Source organism: Mus pahari, chromosome 8 (genome assembly GCF_900095145.1).
Source record: "Mus pahari chromosome 8, PAHARI_EIJ_v1.1, whole genome shotgun sequence".
In the NCBI taxonomy this organism is placed as follows: domain Eukaryota; kingdom Metazoa; phylum Chordata; class Mammalia; order Rodentia; family Muridae; genus Mus; species Mus pahari.
The window spans coordinates 68,009,738-68,024,308 of NC_034597.1; the positions used below are offsets into that span (position 1 = coordinate 68,009,738).

General features: G+C 45.3%; 1 protein-coding gene across 5 annotated transcripts in view; it reads left to right on the forward strand.

Annotated features, from left to right (window-relative positions):
- Positions 1-14,571, forward strand: part of Enox1 (ecto-NOX disulfide-thiol exchanger 1) — a 549,637-nt gene that overhangs the window by 398,168 nt on the left and 136,898 nt on the right. For all 5 annotated transcript variants that reach the window (XM_021202858.2, XM_021202859.2, XM_029541528.1 and 2 more), the window contains 3 exons: positions 7,360-7,533; positions 8,716-8,922; positions 12,018-12,251. In XM_021202858.2, coding sequence (XP_021058517.1) covers positions 7,360-7,533; positions 8,716-8,922; positions 12,018-12,251 — 615 coding nt within the window. The remainder of the gene's footprint in view (positions 1-7,359; positions 7,534-8,715; positions 8,923-12,017; positions 12,252-14,571) is intronic.

Here is a 14,571-nt window from a genome sequence, read left to right on the forward strand (position 1 = left end):
TGAATGAATGAATGAAGCTAGTTAGTTCAGCTCTCATCACATTAAAATCCTAAACGCAAAATCTTCAAACCACACCCTGAAAAGCACCCATCTTGTCAAATCTGTACCACCAGCTACACAGGAAGATGCTTCAGCAAGTTTGAGGGCTACAAAATGGGTTCAAGGTTAGCCTGGGCAAATTAGTGAGTCTCAAAATAAAAAGGACAAAGAAAGCTGAAGGCTGAGCTTGGTGATTGAGTGCTTGCCTGGCATGGACAAGGCTTGGTTCAATCCCAGTACCAAAAATAGAGATGCTCAACTCAGCTGTACAATTCTGGACTATGATATGAACCCACAAGCCAGACTTCTGCTTTAGCCTTTCATCCTCCCATAGGAAACAAGAAATACTGCTAAGTTTCTGCCTCCTGCTGTCCATGTCTTTGGAGACAGAGACAAGAAGATCTAGACAAGGCCCAAGGTATGAAGAACCTTTGAATGGCCTATGAGTAATGTTTTGAAAGGGCACTCCTCTTATGTCCTTGATTGGACCCTCCCATGTTGCAGTGGGAACTGGCTTCCTCTTTTCCCAGGGTAGATACTGTAGCTCCTTGTCCAAGGACTCCACAGTGGTTGCTCTCACCTATGAGGCATTTACGTTTCTGTTATCTTTATCTGCTGTGTAGTTTTTAGAGCTTCTGCTTTTGCCTTTCCTGAGATAACATAATATGCTTTTATGCCGTGAGAAATACTTTACATTTATGCAGATTGTGGTGGTTTGAATATGCTTGGCCCAGGGGGTGGTACTATGAGGAGTGTAGCCTTGTTGAAGTAGATGCTGCCTTGTTGAAGGAAGTTTGTCACTGTAGGGTGGGCTTTGAGACTCTCCTCCTGACTGCCTGGAAGATAGTCTCTTCTGGTTGCCTTCAAATCAAGATGCATAACTCTCAGTTCCTTCTCCAACACCATGTCTGCCTGCATACTGCCATGCTTCCCGCTATGATGATAATGTACCAAACTTGAAACTGTAAGCCAGCCCCCAATTAAATATTTGCCTTTATAAGACTTGGTTATGGTATCTCTTCATAGAAATGGAAATCCTAACTAAGACAGAAGTGGATACTAGGAGTGGGGTATTGCTATGATAGGTTTGACCATGTTTTTGTTTGGAGGAATATGGATTTGGGGACTTTGAATGTGGGAAGCCATGGAATGCTTTATGTGGGACTTAATGGGCCATCCTTGTAGGAATATTGAAGACATTGGTGCTAAAGGACGGCTCAAACTGTGCAAACTGGCCCAAGAGGTTTCAGTGGAAAAGAACTTTAGTATGTGGCTTTAAGACTGTTCTTCTAATATTTTAATGAACAATGTGACTGCTTTTTGCTCTTATCTGAGGAGTCTACCAGAGGCTAAGGTAAAGAGATTTCAGTGAATTGTCTTCTGGTTTACACTCATTAAGAGTGTTTTGATTAAGCATAGCAAGCTTGGAAAGGAGAAACACAAAATGTATGTTTCAAGGGACACCAGGAAGTGAAATGGTGCTAAATCCTATGTTCAAGGATATTAAATGGAATTAAGAAAGCGGTGACTTTGGGGCAGGATCCCACCCAGGTGAGCTTATTGTTTATTCATTTGCAGTTAAACAAATGAATAGTTACATCATGTTAGGCATTATTACCTGGTTATTGTTTTTATTTGGACTTTTAATCTGGCATGAACTACGGTCCTGAAATGGAGGATACACCTGTGATCCAGATCTTGAGGCATAATGGCCATGAACAGCTTAGGCCCTTAGGCCCAGGCATGGTGGAACACACCTTTAATCCCAGAAGACAGAGGCAAGTAAATATCTGAGCTCAAGGCTAGCCTGGGCCGGAGGAAGTACCTGCTAGAGAAAAATTTAGGTTCAAGCACAGTGATACATGCCTTTAATCCCAGAACTCAGGAGACAGAGGCATGCATATCTCTGAGTTCAGGGTCAGTCTACAGATTAAGTTTCAGGACAGCCAAGCTTAGGTAGTGAAGGAAATGGAAAACAGAAAGCTGGTGATGATGTAATAGAATAGGGGGAGTCACGTTTTAGTCCCAGCAAGCAGCAGAATTTGGCAGCTTTGGCCATGTGGCTCTGACTTTAGAGTCAATAGGAGGGGTTACTGGGACAGTTGATGCTGGTTAACTAGAGCTCCAACCAATGAACAGAAGCTGGTGACCACTGTGGTTGAATTAGGAGAAAGCTGGAAGAAGCTGAGGAGGAGGACCAGCAGTCTCAATTAACCTGGACCCCGAGCTCTGTCAGAAACTGAAACACCAACCAGGCAGTATACACCAGCTGATATGAGGCCTCCAACACACATACAGCAGAGGACTGGTGGGTCTGGGTTTAGTCAGAGAAGATGCACCTGGAGGCCCCAGGGAGTTTAGAGGTCTGGTGGGGTAGGAGTGTGTGTGTGGGGGGACATCCTCGTGGAGACAGGGGAGCAGGGAGGAGGTATGGAATGTGGAACTATCTGAGGGTGACAGGAGGGGAATAAAATCTGGAGCTTAAAATAAACAAATAAACGAACCAGCATCCCAGAAGTAAAATGTTCTGGGGCGTGTTTCTGAGAGCACAAAGAAGCTTTATTCCAGAGAGAGCCAAGTTTTGCCTCATGCTGCAGATGAACTTGGTAATAAGAGTTACCCAGGTTCTACTGATTTTGAAGGCAACAAGGAGTCATGAAGAGCAGCTGATGCTTGGCGCTGTGAGAGGCCATGGAAGGCCAATGGTGAAGGTGCAGCCTCAGTTGCAACTGATGGTCCAGGACTGAAGGGGTCATTCGAAGAAGTTGAGGCTCAGCTCCATGAAGAGAGCCTATGAGAGGCTTTTGGTGAAGCCTAGTTGCAGTGGAAGACCCTAGTGTATTGGAGATGACAGTACCATGGGACGATGACCACGAACAGCAGAAACAGTAGAGTCAGCCAGAGCCCAGAGTGCTACAGAGGGCAGAACTGGACAAGTAATTCAAGCTCTTTGGAGGCGCCCAGATCATGTGTTCTGAGATCCCAGACGTTGGAACAAGAAGCTGTAAGTTGAAGTTGCCTTGGATACCCCAAGATGTTAGGGATGCCAAAACCATGAGTTACCTGCTCAGGAAGCTGCTAGCAGAAAGTGGAAGCAGCCCAAAGGAAAGAAGTTGTTGCAGTCAAGAAAGATGAAAAAGGGGTTGGAGAGCTGAAGAGCACTTTGATGTCAGACATGGAGGTACAGGGTTTAGAGTTTGCCCAGCTGGTTTTTGGTCTTGCCAATAGATAAAATTTCCAGTATTGTCCTGTATTTCCTCACTATGACATTTTAGAATGGTAGTATATACCCTGTGATGTTGAAAGTATGTGATCTGGGTTTTTTTTTTTTTTTTTAATTTCAATTTTAGAGGGGATTACAGTTTAGAAAATGTGTGAATCACATAGGAAACTTTGAACTTTGGGTGTTTAACATTGAGACTGGTATAAACTATGGGGACTTTTGAAGTTGTACTAAATGCATTCTGCATTATGCTATGGCTAAATATGGCCACCATAGACTCATGGGTTTGAGCAAGCCTATGGGGCCAGGGAGTGGAATGCAGTGGTTTGAATATGCTTGGCCCAGGGAGTGACACTATTAGGAGGTGTGGCCTTGTTGGAGTAGGTATGGTCTTGTTGGAGGAAGTATGTCACTCTTGAGGTATCTCACTGGAAGATAGTCTCTCCTGGTTGCCTTCAAATCAAGATGCAGAACTCTCAGCTCAATCTCCAGCAACATACCTGCCTGGACACTGCCATGTTTCCCACCTTGATGTTAAAGTACTGAACCTCTGAACTTGTAAGCCAGCCCTAATTAAATGTCCTTTATGAAGAGTTGCCTTAGTCATGGTGTCTCTTCATAGCAATGGAAACCCTAAGACACAGATATTCTTATAAATAATGTTTTTGAAAGAAAGAAAGGAAGGAAGGAAGGAAGGAAGGAAGAAGGGAAGAAAGAAAGAAGGAAGGAAGGAGAGAAAGAATGACTAATCCTTTCCTCCTTTCCCACTCATCCACTGAACCTCAGATCCTTTGAGGTCCTGCGTACTTTAAGTGTTAATTCCTTTCTAAGCCCCTCCAAGCCTCTGCACTCACCATGCAGATCGCATTAAACCTCATAGTCTCTTCCTCTTGATGCCTCAGAAATGGCAAAGTAACCCCTGTTACATACTAAACATTCTGCTCAGGAATATACTGTCTTTTGTCTCCATTTCTGAGTATTTTATCTATTTGGCCTCGAGATAGAAAGCAGACAGGCGTCTGTTCTGTTCAAACTGAAGGCAAGCGCCAGCACCAGGCTCCCATCTCATTTGTGGGAAACATCTGTTTATTATAATACATGGAGCTAGAGTTTCAGGGTTTGCAGTCCTGAGAGCCTCCAGCCTTAAATCATCCCCAGTTGGCAAACAATAGTGAGGGCTGGGCCAGGAGAAAAACAGATAAACAAAGGAAGCCTGCTTAAGGGATGAGATTAAACAAAGAGCACAGGCAGGCCAGCACCCCTCCCCCTCCCCCTCCCCCTTCTCCCTCCCTATTGGCTAATGCACTCACCTGTAGAAGCAGTGATTTCAGTGACTGTGACATTGAGACCCTTTCTGCCCTGTCTCTTCTTGATGATTGTCATCTACATCAGAAGTGTGTGTGTGTGTGTGTGTGTGTGTGTGTGTGTGTGTGTGTGTTTTACAGGTACATTTTTAGAACTGCTATCCTGTATTCGATGATCAAAGGCTAAAGCTCTACCTTGCACTGACAGCCAAACTGGGTCAAGTTTTCCCAGTGGTACTCATTTTGAAGGCATGAAGGGGCTCATGGAGAAGAGCTGAAGCTTGGCACCTTGAGAAGCCACAGAGGTCTTTAGTGAATGTGCAGCATCCATCAAAGTAGGAGCAAGCCATTAAGCAGTGCCCCTCCATGGTCTCTGCATCGGTTCCTGCCTCCAGATTCCTGCTTTGAGTTCTTGCCCTGATTTCCCTCTCTTGTGCACTAGAAGCTGTAAGATGAAATAAACCCTTTCCTCCCCACGTTGCTTCTGATCGTGGTGTGTTATAACAGCAATAGAAAAGTAACTAGTAATAGCAATGAATCACATTGGGTCATTGAACATTGAAATCATCATATTTATACATGTTTAAATATGGAACCAGACCTGGTCCCTTTCCCAACTCTGTCGTTTGTCTGTTTTATGATGTAGGATATTTTACTTAAGTGATTTAGATGTCCATTTCTCTGTCTGTCTACGAGATGTCATGACACAATGATATCTTATGAGGAATTTATGGATAACCATTTTGAGTTCTCGTCCTTGTCTGATCCAGACTTCCGTGTCTTTTCAGTATCACTGTTCTGAGCCCTGCTGTCACAGTTTTCTGGAGTCCTGGAATGCTCTTGTTGTTCCAAGGGATGCCAGTCAAACCAGCCGTGTCACAGTTTAGGAAACTGGGAGCCAGGGTCATAAAGGAACTTCCTAGAATGCATGCACGACAGCTTTCTAAGAAAGTGTTGACTTAGCTTTTGCTCTCAGGCCTGGCTTCACAAACTCTGCGTGGTATATGGCCAGGCTAGGACCCTGGGCTATAGATCAGGGTCACGGGGTGTAGGCTGTTCCGCTCACGGAGAAATGGACATGTCTACAGTAGCTAGAAGACTCCTGTGGCCTTCCATATAGTCAAGTTTCTTCATAAACTCCATCTTTGCTTTTGCTGTGGGACTTGTCTAACCACTCAGCACAGCTAAGCAAAAATTAAAGCCATACAGAGGGACAGACACCTCTGTACATGAGAACCCAACAGGAGAAGGGGACAGAAAGGTCAAAGGGAAAGGACATAGAGAGGTAGTTTAAATTTTTCTTTGCAGAGTAGTAGAGGATCCCCAGGTCCTTCCTCCGTGTGACTGTCTGCCTATCTTGGAACTTTATCGTACCAGAGATGGTGTTCTTTTCTACAGAGAAAAAAAGCCCCCAAAGAGGGATCCCTTTTTCTTGGTACACAGTTTTGAAAATACACCTGTGGTTAGAAAGGGCTTACTTTGTTTTTAATGATAGATACATCATACCCATTTATCACACACTAACTGATGCTTTAAAGTTTTAAAGTGTGGACAGGGTTCTACCCTGTACTTTTATGAATTCAGTTTTTGTTGTTTCTGGTTTTGTTTGCTTGCTTGCTTGCTTGTTTGTTAGATTTTGCCATAAAGCAATTGGTCCTATTTGGACTTAACTAACATCTATGACATCACAGATGTCAAAAGCCCCTTATTTTTATTTCTTGCTAGGATTGCTCTGTCCACACACCACAGATCCTCAATATATCCATCTGCTCAGACATCTGGGTTGACTCCGGATGTTGGCTCACACTGCAGTGTGCATGGGGTTTGCAGGTGTCTCGAGTCACTGCCTTTGGATATATACTGACTAACAGGATCACTGGGCCCATGAAAGTTCTGGTGTTTGCTTGACTTTATTTATAATGGCTGCACTTATTTACACGGGGACTCTCTTTTTCTCTGTTCTCGCCAACACTTATTATCTTTTTAAAGTCCCGGTATATCACCTCTGACATTATTTGCTTTGTTGTCACACTCGGAAATCAATTCAGCATTTTATATGGAAAATCTATCCTCTTTAGCTCTGTTTAGTTTTGTGGTTGTTTTCTATATAAGGCATAAACATTTTAGAAGGGTGGGCCAAATGTTTATTGATAGAGTAAAAGGAAGAAAGTGTGATTATATAATAGCATTCAGAAATATATACAGCTAATTTTACACCCGCATGCCTCTCACCCAGCCACGGCAATTATACCCACGCTTTCATGTCAGGCTCTCTCCCCCTAGGAGAAATGGGCTAGGTGGGGCCTGGGTGACCATTAAAGAGCATGTACATAAAATCGAACTTCCCCAAACATAGGTCGCTTGGACCAGAAGGGACTTTTGATAAAAGTAGGCTGACAGTTTGATTCTCGGGGCACTTCAATGTCAAATGTTCTTTCCACATTGTAAATCATAAGGCAGTGTAAACAATGCCCTAACATGGAGGAACAGAAAATTGCATTCCCAGTAATAGCCGAGCCTCATGACGCATGATTTCACGCTGTAATATACTGCGTTCTGTTCTGCCGCGCTAATATTTTAAGTAATATAACTTCCTTTTTGTAGAATTGTAGGTTCTACATTGTACACCTTCTCTCCTTCTCCCTTCTAGAATAGCTTTCTGTCATACTACATCGTATGCCAAAAGAAACTCCAGAGGAAGAGGAAATATAAAGTCAACCAATCCGTGGGAGACAGTAACACAAACAGAACCAACAATGTCTAACCAACGTGTTGTCTTGTATGCATTTGCAGACTCAATCTGCGTGCCGGGCTTCGATCCAGGCCTCAACATGATGACTGGAATCACCCCCATTAACCCGATGATACCCGGTCTGGGGCTGGTACCACCCCCACCCCCAACGGAAGTGGCCGTCGTCAAGGAAATAATCCACTGCAAAAGCTGCACTCTTTTCCCTCAAAATCCAAGTAAGTGGAAATGAGACCCATCCGCTCGTCATATTACTTTTTCTTTGGAAATAGTATTGGGTTCATTTCCAGATGTACGATGTTCTACCCAAGGCTGTGTCTCTACATTAGGACAGGTACACAAGGATCTGTCCATGCAGCTGTCCAGCCACTGGATAGGTACCGTGAAGCCAGTGAGCTCTGAGAGTTTATGTGTAACATTAAGAATCTTTTCTGTGCGCAGCGAACTAGCATTTTCTGGAATGCCTCATGCGAAATCTGGCAGCTTCTCTATCCACCTCCACAAATGGGAGAGAAAGTCTCAAGTGTGTTTTACTAGATAGAACCGTGAATTAATCTGGCAGGTGGCAATTTGGGGGAAAGGTGAAAAGTGGGAAGAACACGCATCTCAGAATTTCTGGGCCAAATCACGTTCACTTGAAGAACCTATATATTTGATTAACTTAGCCTCCGATACTAAGTTTATAGGCTTAAGTAGCTGGAAATTTTTTAAAAAAAAAAATTCATATTAATCAGTGTTGCCTACTTGAACTGGACTTCTCAGGAGATAGCTGTAGTAATCTACATACAAACTAGGCAAAATGTTGTGACAGCATACACTATCTTTTCACACAGCCTCCTCAAAATTTAATAGTGTGTTCATTTAAATGTGAATAATAACCAAGGCTTTTTCCAGACTCAGCATCTTTGCAGCCAGGTAAGTATTGTTGCACGCTCTCGTGGGCTGTGTTTCCCTCGTCCCACGATGCCGCCCCTTTATCTAGCAAGAAGACAAAGCAGCAGCAAGCCAGGGCTTTTCATCATGTGTCATTTCATCGTGCTTTGTACTTGTGTGACGCACTCTCCCTCCTCTTATTCTTCTTCTGGGTGTCTGTGTATGAAAGAGAAATGAAATTATGCTAACACATGTTATCTTTTTCCTGGACAAGCATAGCCACTCTGTGCAGAAACGAACATGAGAAATAAAGGTTGGGGGGGGGGGTTGGTCGGGGAGGGGAGAAGATCAGGAAACATGATGGGGGAGGGGAGGGAGGAGTAGCAGTGGGGATGGGGAGACAAGTTGTTGTAAAAATTGACTGTGCCTCAGTCTGGAGAAAACTCTGCAAATGTAACTTTTGCCCCGTGAACCTGGTAAAGAACCAGTCAATAAAAAGACCAAACTCTGTTTCGTTGTGATCTTAGATCTTCCACCTCCTTCCACAAGAGAAAGACCTCCAGGGTGTAAGACTGTGTTCGTCGGAGGATTACCAGAAAATGCCACGGAAGAAATTATTCAGGAAGTCTTTGAGCAGTGCGGAGATATCACAGCCATCCGAAAGAGCAAGAAGAATTTCTGTCACATCCGCTTTGCAGAGGAGTTCATGGTTGACAAAGCCATTTACCTCTCAGGTACCGCGCTTTAGAGAAAGGGGGGTTGCTCTGCACTCTGTCCTGTTTTCTGGTGTTACTGTGAGCCCCTTCTCTTTTGCCTTAACACACAATAAGTCCTGGTAGCTGGGGGACTGGGGAAGGAGGCATTCACCTCTCAGCTCGGCTGCCATGGGCTCTTTGTTAAGCCTGTGCCTCTCTCAGCAGGCAGGTTTGCCTACCATCCAGTCTCAGGAATTCCACAGAGTTTCTAATTAATGTTCTCAAGTGCATATTAGATGAAAAGCAATATTTTGAGTACTGAGAACCATTATTATTATTGGATGTAATCCTCTGGGGGGAGTAAAGTACTCTCTCAGAATAATTTCAGTTTCTTAAAAGTGCATTTACAATCTTCACCCCAGGGACAGGGAAGCAAGATCCCCTCCTTGCAGGGAATGTGTTCCCCGGCCGGTGACAGGCTCTCTGTCCTCACACACAGCTGCCGTCTCTACCATCATCATCCTCAGGACCAGGCTTTAGGAGAGGTTTCCAAATGTGAGAAGGAAGCCTAGCGCTGACTTCAGTATCTATCAGGTGCAAGGAACCTCAGTCAAACCAAAGGCCGCTGAGGTGGCTAATGTTAACGTGATACTTTAGAAATATTTGGCTTTAGATTACCCTCACTGCCCTTTGCTGCTCCTCCAGCGACATTTGTGCTGTCCGCCTCCCTGCAGACTGCCTACCTAATTCAGAGCAAAGGTAACCCCGGGGTGGGAAAGAATCAAGTAAAACAGGTGGGCTCCACCGCCAGGTTTTCCTATGTCTGCAGCCAGTCTCCATTGCCTTTCATTCTGTGGGAACTCCTGACAGGTTGAGGTTATCTCAGTACCTCAGAGACCTTGCCCAAGATGAGGATCCAGAGAATGTTAAATCCCTTAAGCTCTCAATGAGGAAACATAAAGTCTGAACATTCCACAGTGGAATGAATAAAGATACTTTCTTTACAGCATGCACAGCACCCATCTGAGGTCTCCAGGACCACTGCAGGTCCTCCTGGAGAGGAGGGCGTGCCTTTCCATCTCCCTAACCCAGATAAATTGTCATACTACTTCCACCTGTGGGTGGAATAGTTGGTTTACCAGCAGGACTCCTAGGTGAGGTTAATCACATGGGTATGAAGAACACTTGAGTGTCAGACTGTTCTTAACAAAACAAACCCTGTCAGTATGAAGGACAGATGCTTCTTTTAGTCAGTGCCTGCCTGGAAATCTGTCAATCAAACCTTTATGCATCCTTAAGACAATAACTTAAGCCTGCGTGGTTGAAGAATCGAGGAGGTGAATGTCCTTTAAAACACTAACACAAGCCAACTTTTAGACCAAACAGAAAACTCAGAAGACGCTAACAAAGATGAACAGTGCCAAATATAGACATATGGAGGGAAATATAGACTAGAAAACCTCTGACGCTTCTTGGTAGCTCTCTTGAAGCAGGAGGAAACACAGGCTCCACCCACTTCAAGCCTTCACTGCCTGAGTGCAGAGAAATCTCCAGCTTTGCTAGGGTGGTCTCTGCAGCTGAGACCGTCTGAAACCCCAGCTGTTGGGGGAAGGGGTGGGAAGGAGAGAAGGTTGCCTCCCCCCACCCCTGTTATCTCCAGCAAGCCCAGCTGGAAAGCCTAATTTTAGGAGCACTTTCACATTTGAGGGCTAGGCTAAGTTTAGCCTCAGCCTCATCAGAGTCTTTTAAGGCTATAATGATGATGTTCTGATGAGAGAGGACCAGAAATGTTTTAGGGAGTGATCCTCTGGAATATGAGCAGAGAAAGTTGTTTCGACCAACTCAGACAGCTGGCCAGGACACGACCTGCTGATGTCACTTTCCACAGCCCACCACCAAGACGGATTCCAAGTCAGCATTAATTCTGCTCACGTGGGGGTGGCTATTTGCATCCAGGATGGGTATTGTAACATTTCCACGGTCCTGTTGAAACCTGGAAGAGAGTTCAAGTGGATGAAATCTGTAGCAAGCACATTTGTAACTTTTCGAAATTGTGAAGTGCCCTGCTGGGGGAAAAGCCAGCTTCCAAGGGGGATTTGTGACCTAACTGGGTAACCATTGAAATGGTCCAGGACAAGGTTGCAGGCAGCGCAGCACAGCCTAGCTCTTCCCAGTTGCATCTCATTTGCAAAGCCCGTGCAAGGCAGAGGTGCTTATTTTCGCCCCCTTCCTCTAGCACCCCCCCCCGCCCACCTGAATTAATGTTGTGAAAATCGGAGTACCCCAAACTGAAGAACCAATCACCGTGCTGTCAATTCTTCTAAATTTGGAGTTAGGCTGGCTGGCAGCATCCAGTCCTGTGTTGATCCCTCACCACCTCTCTCACCCCAATCACTATAAAATGGGTAGCGCTCAGTAAATCCGTCCTTCCCCCTAAAGGTTCCCCCCTCCTCCCTTTTTTTTCTGGCCTAACTTTGGGCTCTTGCACAAGCCTCCTGTGGCCTTCAAAGATTGCCCAGATAATTTGTGTGGTCGTGCAGGCTGGATGAGGTACTATGGGGCCTCTTGATTGAAGGTAACATATTCTCCTGCATGCCCCAGAGGATAAGTGGAAATAAAACAGCATTGCAAAATTGCCCGGGTAATTGTGGCTTTGGTAGTGGCAGAGAGAGAACCGGAGCGGCAGTGTTTGCTAGGGGAATGAAGCAATAGGCTCCGAGTAAAGTTCTGAAATTTACTTTGCAGGCCCCTTCAAATATCATGGATGTTCTTTATTTACTCATACCCTGCCTCTTTGAAAAAGAATTTAAGAGTGCGCGTGCAATAGAGTTATAGAACATTGAAAACAAAAAGCAAGGCAGATCCCTAGAAGCCAAAGGGAGGAAGGAGTGGCCAGGATTTAGTGACTAAACCGGAGCACTGTGAGGGTCCCTCTGGGAAAGTAATTGGGGGTGGGGGTGGGGGTGGGGAGGTATATTTACCTCCACATCTGTGCTTCATGATTAACTCTTTAAATGGTTACCTGCTTCCCATCCCCCAGAGGAAAAGGAATCTTCTCTCTGGAGGCAAGGTTGCTTAGCTTGTGGGAAATGTGTCCCCTGACCGGAGGTGACCTGGCTTTCTACTACTTTTAGGTTACCGAATGCGATTAGGGTCGAGCACGGATAAAAAGGATTCCGGCCGCCTGCACGTGGATTTTGCTCAGGCCAGGGATGACTTTTACGAGTGGGAATGCAAGCAAAGGATGCGCGCCCGGGAGGAGCGGCATCGGCGCAAACTGGAAGAGGACAGGCTGCGGCCTCCCTCGCCGCCGGCCATCATGCACTACTCGGAGCACGAAGCTGCCCTGCTGGCTGACAAATTAAAAGGTAAAGGGGGTGGGAGGCAAGCTAGGATCCACAGACCTCTGGGCTCCATCATCATGCTAGGGACAGAGCCTTTGCTGAGTCGGGCTCTCTGTATGAAGGTCGGAAGGGCAGGGGGCATCTGCAATGCCAGCAGCAGCCTGTGGTCCCCAGACTGTGCTCAGTGAGCCAGGGCAGTGGCCTCATCGAGAAATTGACCTTGTCTTGTGGTCTCTGAATTCTGTGGGTCGCATAGTTCCACCAGACACTGAAAGACTCCAAGACATCTTACACACGATGTCTAGGGTTTGTAGAAGAGAAAAGAGAAGTATAGACAGGTCCCCTGTCCTAGAGGTGGAGTTGAAGGAACATTCTCATACCTACAGATGAGTGACAATAGAAAAAGTAATTTTTGCCGGGGGCCTTCCCTGGGTTCGAGAGTGAAGAAAATAAAGGATCCAAAGGAATAAGGACCAGACCTGCTGAACTTCAATGATGTCTGGGAAGGCAGGTTTTGGGATTAGTGTATGTATGGAGGTGAGGAGATGCACACATATGTGCCTGTGTTGGGGTCTAGGGCTATTAGTGACCAAAGTGAATGAGCTGAATGACATCTACTTTATATGACTCTCTTATATGACTGGCATTTTTTTAAAAAAATTTATTTATTTATTTATGCATTTATTTTTATTGTTATTTTCTTTATTTACATTTCAAATGCTATCCCGAAATTCCCTATACCCCACCCCCACCCCTGCTCCATACCCACCCACTCCCACTACTTGGCCCTGGCCTTCCCCTCTGCCGGGTCATATAAAGTTTGCAAGACCAATGGGCCTCTCTTCCCAATGATGGCCGATAATGACTGGCATTTTAAGGCAGTGGTGAACAGCATTCCTGAGGGTGCTGGCTACCCACAGTGCGGCAGTGGGTCACAGTTTCCACAGGCAGGTGTCTATAAGTAACTGAATGACTTTGAGCAAAGCCGATGGCCTCTGTGTCGGAGCAAGGGATCCACACCACGCTTTGGGGATGCCAGCAAGTGTAACCAGAGCTGGGAAACGGGTCGAGCAGGCAGGATGTGAACTTGCTGGGATAAACAAGAGGTCTTTCTCCCAAGTTAGAAAGGTTGAGAGAGGCAATCTAGCCAGAGCCCGGAGCCCTGAGAACAAAGATGTACCAGAAACAGAGAGAATTTGGTGTGGGCACTGCCTTCCTAAAGCAAGGTGAAGCTGGAGAGTGTCTCAGCCAGATGGCGAAGCCCCAAGGCTGTTGCCTAGTTTGGCTGTGCCCCGTAAACAGGGAAGAGATGGCTTCATGGATTCCTGATGAAAGGAGAGGTGTGATTGGTTCTTGGTGAGAGTGGGAGAATGGGGGTGTAAGAGCCTACCTCATGTATTATTGGCAGTGTCTTATTGGATGGGATGGTCTTACTGAAGAAAACCACCAATTTTAGGAAGATCAGAAAAGGCGTTCTATGCTTTATCTAAAAGGCAGGTGACAACCTTCTAACCATCATCCCTGTTGGCTCTGAGGACTCCTAATTAGCCACAGCTGCCACTGAGCTGCCTCTCTCCAGCCACTGAGTAGTACTACCTGCTAGCTTTCTTAGTGCACACCCAGAAGCTCCCAGAAGGCCTATAATATAGGTATAAATAGACAGACGGAGGCTACCCCTTCAATGAGAAAGCATATGCAATGTAAATTCAGCCCAGAAACTGTTACGAGAGCCCAGGATGAGAAAGAATAAGACTTATAACCAGGAACGCTCATTGGAATAAATCCTTTTTTTTTTTTTTTTTTTGTCCAACATCAAGTGAATTTGGTGGCACCACCCTGTGGCCTCCATGACCTGACTGTTTTCCAGCCCAGGTTGCTCAGTCACTAGAGTGTGAGACTCTTTTAAGATGGATTCAGTCATGGCTACAACTTAGTTCTGAACTGCACGGAGGAATGTCATGAAGGTCTGGCATCTAACATTATGTTATTTCTATGAAGCCAACATCAAAAGTGCCAATTCCATGTATAAGGTACATGGCATTTGCCTCTGCTTTTGGAGGATAGCAGATTGGGATGTCAATTTGCTGGAGTAATTTGTGAGCCTTGCCATTTCAAAAATGTATATTTATATAGATGAGTATAATTTGCGGAATTCGGAAGCTGTGCCTTTGCCAAGTACTGTGTGATCCCTTGAGGAGAGAACAGATTGGAAATTTTAATAGATGGCTCTTACAGTAGAATGAACTCGCTCCCGATACATCTTAGGCAAGAGTCAGGTAATACTGAGCTTGACAATTTCAACCCAAGCACAGAGTTTGGACTATAAACAGCATTTAATTGCTTA